At 34.8% G+C, this 4,985-nt stretch overlaps 1 protein-coding gene across 4 annotated transcripts in view; it reads left to right on the forward strand.

The window, feature by feature from the left end:
• LOC106867554 (tripartite motif-containing protein 2) overlaps nucleotides 1–4,985 on the forward strand; it is a 106,390-nt gene that overhangs the window by 91,765 nt on the left and 9,640 nt on the right. The window contains exon 1 of one of the 4 annotated variants that reach the window (XM_014912461.2): nucleotides 164–385. The exons of the other annotated variants lie outside the window; for them this stretch is intronic. Within the exon in view, the coding sequence (XP_014767947.1) occupies nucleotides 350–385 (36 nt within the window). The 5' untranslated portion in view covers nucleotides 164–349. Of the gene's footprint in view, nucleotides 1–163; nucleotides 386–4,985 lie in introns of those variants that run through there. 4 annotated transcript variants of the gene reach the window in all.

Below are 4,985 nucleotides of genomic sequence, written 5' to 3' on the forward strand. Positions count from 1 at the left end.
AGAAGAGACAAATGGTAAATGTATGTGAGAAGATTGATTCTGCAAGTCATTTTCACTTTCCTTCAAGTATTGGGATAACAGCATTGTCTACCGTTTCCCCTTCCACTTGTTAGAGAGGAGAAGATGGCCTGGATAGCTTCTCATATTGCTGCTAGCAGCTGAGCTGGAATTACTGTTTGGTTCAGTGGGTGAGTATAATAGACCAATGATAAGATTGGATACTGGCAGTGGCAATCAACTGTCTCAGCACTGACTTCTGATGCAGTTCTCCTACAAGACAGACTAAATTTCTGTGACGTTTCAATCAAGAAAACTTGCTTTGACATTGTGCTGTTTTTTGAGATTTATCATGAGGCCTAACTATAGAATGAAACACCATAACAAGGTAAACAGCATTATGTTTGGATAATTCTAACCATGATAATAATAATGATAATAATAATAATAATAATAATAATAATAATAATAATAATAATAATAATAATAATAATAATGATAATAATAATAATAACTATTATCATTATTGTTAGTGTTTTTACTGTTTCAAGCTGAAATTTTGGCTACAACTACACCTTAGATACGAGGGTGGTTACATCATGCCAATAGAACATTACTTTCCATTTAGTGGGAGATTACAGTATTGAATTATTGATTTTTATTATTGAAAATTGATGCGGATATAACACAGACATATCCAAACATTAGACAAGTAGATGGTCTTATGTCTGTTTTGATTTCTATATATTTACATATATCTTTTTTATTTTGTTTTCTGTTTTGCATGTTTCAGTCACTTGACTGTGGCCATGAAGATTTTTTTGTCGAATCAATTGATCCCCCTCATGCCCCATACTTTTTTTTTTAAAGTCTAATACTTATTCTATTGGTCTTTTTTGTTGAACTGCTACGTTGCGGGGATGTTAACACACCAACACTGATTGTCAAGCAGTGGTAGGGGACAAACACAAAGACACACTCACACACACACACACACACACACACACACACACACACACGTTACTGATAATATTTATAGTTGTTAATGATGTTTTTAGACAACTCTTGTAGGGGATTCTTGATTATACCTCTAGATGAAGTGACTCATAGGTGCCGTAGCCAAGGGTTAGATGGTGAGCAGGTTGGGGGAAGGATTGGTCTTAAAGTACTTCATGTTGTTTTGGTGCAGTATGGCAGTGCAGGTATGAGTTGTTCAGGTAGGACAGTAATTCTTAACCATTTTTTTTTTACATAAGGACCTCTTTGATTCTTTTATTATTCTGGTAAACCCCAATAACCATTTTATGTTTAAAAACTAGTTCTATAGATACTTCTTTCAAAATTCCCATTTTGTTTTCATTAGAGAAAGAAAGCTCGCTGTTTCTTGTAATAAACACATCTAAAGCAAAATATTTTTTCATGGACCCATAACATACTATTATGGGTTCCCAGTTTACTATTTTGCTTGTGTGGAGCCCCCAAAAATCTTATATGGATCACCAGGGTCCATATGACCTTGGTTGAGAACCCCTGGGGTATAATGTTTGGTAGTTATTAGGATGGAATGTAGTTATAGCATTTGTTATAGCACAGCACCTTCGGTAAGTGTCTTCTATGATAGCCTCGGGCTGGTCAATGCCTTATAAAAGGATTTGGTTGATGGAAACTGAAAGACGCTTGTCATGTGTGTGTGTGTGTGTGTGAGAGAGAGAGAGAAAGAGAGAGAGAGAGAGAGAGAGAGAGAGAGAAAGAGAGAGAGAGAGAGAAGAGAGTGAGAATGTGCGCATGTGTGTGTGAGAGAGAGAGAGAGAATGTGTGTGTGTGTGTGCCTTTGCATTTGTCCCTCATTAGTGCTTGACAACCGGTGTTAGTGTGTTTACATCCCCCTACCCCGTAAATTACTAGTACAGCAAAAGAGACTGACAGAAAAGTACCAGGTCAAAAAAGAAAAAAAAAAACAAAAAAAAAAAAAACTAAGTACTGGGGGTCAATTCATTTCACTAAGATTCTTCAAGGTGGTGCTGCAGCATGGCCACAATTTAGTGGCTGAAACAAGTGAAAAATAGAAAATAAAAGATTGTTATCTGAGAAAGCAGAGAGTTGAAACACCTAACATGTGAACTGCAGATCCTTGACCAGGTGAGGTAAACAAGAATCAGTGATTCATAACATTACTTTTCAAAAACTGCTCAAGCGGAGACGGTCCTTCATCAGGCTAGGAAATCAAAATCACTGAACCATAGCATTGCTGTTAAGCACAAAATATCTCTGATGCCCCATAAGAAAGGGACAGTTAGGGGATAATCTAGGACAGGTGTTAGTCAAATGTACCAATTACAGGTAACATATATTTGTCTTGATAACTGTTCTTCTTCCCCTGTCCATACCTACCCTACCTAGATACCTTCTTCATGCATGGTAAGAATAAACTGACAAATTCTTTTGTTCCTCAGGTGAATCAGATAGATGACAAATTTCTTTATCTTCTGACATTTATTGCTTCAGATTCAGTAGTGGTAGGCCACATTGAAGAGATAAAATGGACGGTTGCATAGGAATATCAGAATGCTATCACTTGCACACACACACACACACACACACACACACACACACACATGCGCGTTGTATGTATATATACTAAACTGCACAGTCACCAATAAGCTCAGAGTACACACATACACCTACACAGACTTACAAATATGTGGGTGGGTGGTGTGTGTATGTGTGTGTTTGTGATTGTGAATATATATATGTATGTATGTATATAGATAGATAGATAGATAGATAGATAGCTATGTAGATAGCTATGCTTGTCTGAATGTATGTATATATATATATATATATATATATATATATATCATCATCATCATCATCAGGCAGGTGGATAATTATGTTTGTCTGAAGTGTATGTGTGTGAGTGCAGGCGCACATGCACATATGTATAAAATTAGGTATATCTAAATACATGCGAATGTGCAGCAACATAGACATTCAGTTATTCATTTACACACACACACACACACACATACACATAGATAGATGGACAGACAGACTGACAGGCAATGAGAGAATGAGGGAGAAAAGTTAACTAGAAAGACAAATAAATATGAAGACAGATTGAAAACACACCAATATTTCTGGCATATACATACATGTATTAGTATATAAATTTATGACTATACCTACAGTAAACTGTGTGTATATGTCCTTATTGTTCTAAATATACCTAAAGTAACAGTCCTCCTTTATTGTGTTGTTTTGACCTACCTGTTCACTGTTAATTGTTTTCTCAGATCTTCACGATATCCAAAATTATCACCTGCCCAGTAATTTTGACATAGCAAACCAGTAACCTTCATACCACCTTACAAAACACACACACACAAACGCACACACATACATACATTCACACCCATTTACACACATAAAAATACACACACATGCATACATATACATGCATACATATACATGCATACATATACATGCATAAACTTACATAAATATAAACACACACACACACACACACACACACACACACACACACACACACACACACACACCTGTATAAAATGGAAGTAATTTGTAGAAACAAGACAGCACCACGGGGAAATGTCTAACAGAGTTTTGATTTGCTTTCTGCTCTAATGCTGACAGTCTTTTATTCCTCCAAATTCTATAAAAGACTTCAAATCTGAGAAAAGGCTTTGGCACTTATACCCATGTAAGAAAGGAATACATAATCACACACACAAACACATGCACACACACAGAGACGCAGCAACACACACATAGACATAGTTACACACACACACACACACACATAGACATAGCTACACACCCACACACAGACAAACACACGCATGGACATAGCTACACACACACACACACACATAGACATAGCTTCACACCCACACACACACACAAACAGACACATACACACACAAACACAAACACACACACACACACATAGACATAGCTACACACACACATAGACATAGCTACACACACACACACACACACACATGTATATATACATATGTATATATTCATAAAATAAGGGTAAAAATCATGCCAATGATAATTATCAGTTAGTCAGCATGGAAATAAGCAATTTATATATTAAATTAATAATTATATATATGTAATTATTAATTTAATATTCATATATACATATATATATTTATATATAATTTAATTTAGGCAGCTGTAAGCAATGTATACCAAAAAAGGAAAACTATAATCGTCACTAAATGTGATTAGGGTGTTAGAAACACCTACATTGCTAGAAATAAGAGCTAATGCTGCAGTCAAAGCACATAATTGTATATATTCATACCGGCAGAGACTGTAACTGCCAGAAAAACAGCGGTCAAGATATTCCTAGATTGATTGGTTAGTTTCGTTTTTTTGCTGTAGCCTTACATACATACATATATATGTATAAATGCATACACACACACACACACATACATGCATGCACATATACTTGCGTCCACACACACACATATATATATATGTTTATGTATATGTTTGTATAGTTTGGGGTTATCATGGGTACCAGAACTAATTGGTCATTTATAAACTTATCATTCATGGCCATTGATAAATACGGCACCAGGTAAGTTAGTTGCTATAGTAATATAATACAGTATGTATGTATGTATGTGTGTGTGTATGTATGTGTGTGTGCGTGTATCCATGTGTATGTATGTATGTATGTATGTATGTATATATGCCTGTATGTATGTATGCCTGATGCCTTTATGTATGTGTATGTACATACCCATATCTATATGTATGTAAATAAATGTGTTTGTATATGTGTATATACATACAGACATAGATACATATATGTGAGTATATACATATACACATGCATACATCGATACATAGATAACTATGCATATACATATACATACATTTATATATATACATATATATATATATATATATATATATATATATATATATATATATATATATATATA

Source organism: Octopus bimaculoides, chromosome 13, assembly GCF_001194135.2.
Source record: "Octopus bimaculoides isolate UCB-OBI-ISO-001 chromosome 13, ASM119413v2, whole genome shotgun sequence".
NCBI lineage: Eukaryota > Metazoa > Mollusca > Cephalopoda > Octopoda > Octopodidae > Octopus > Octopus bimaculoides.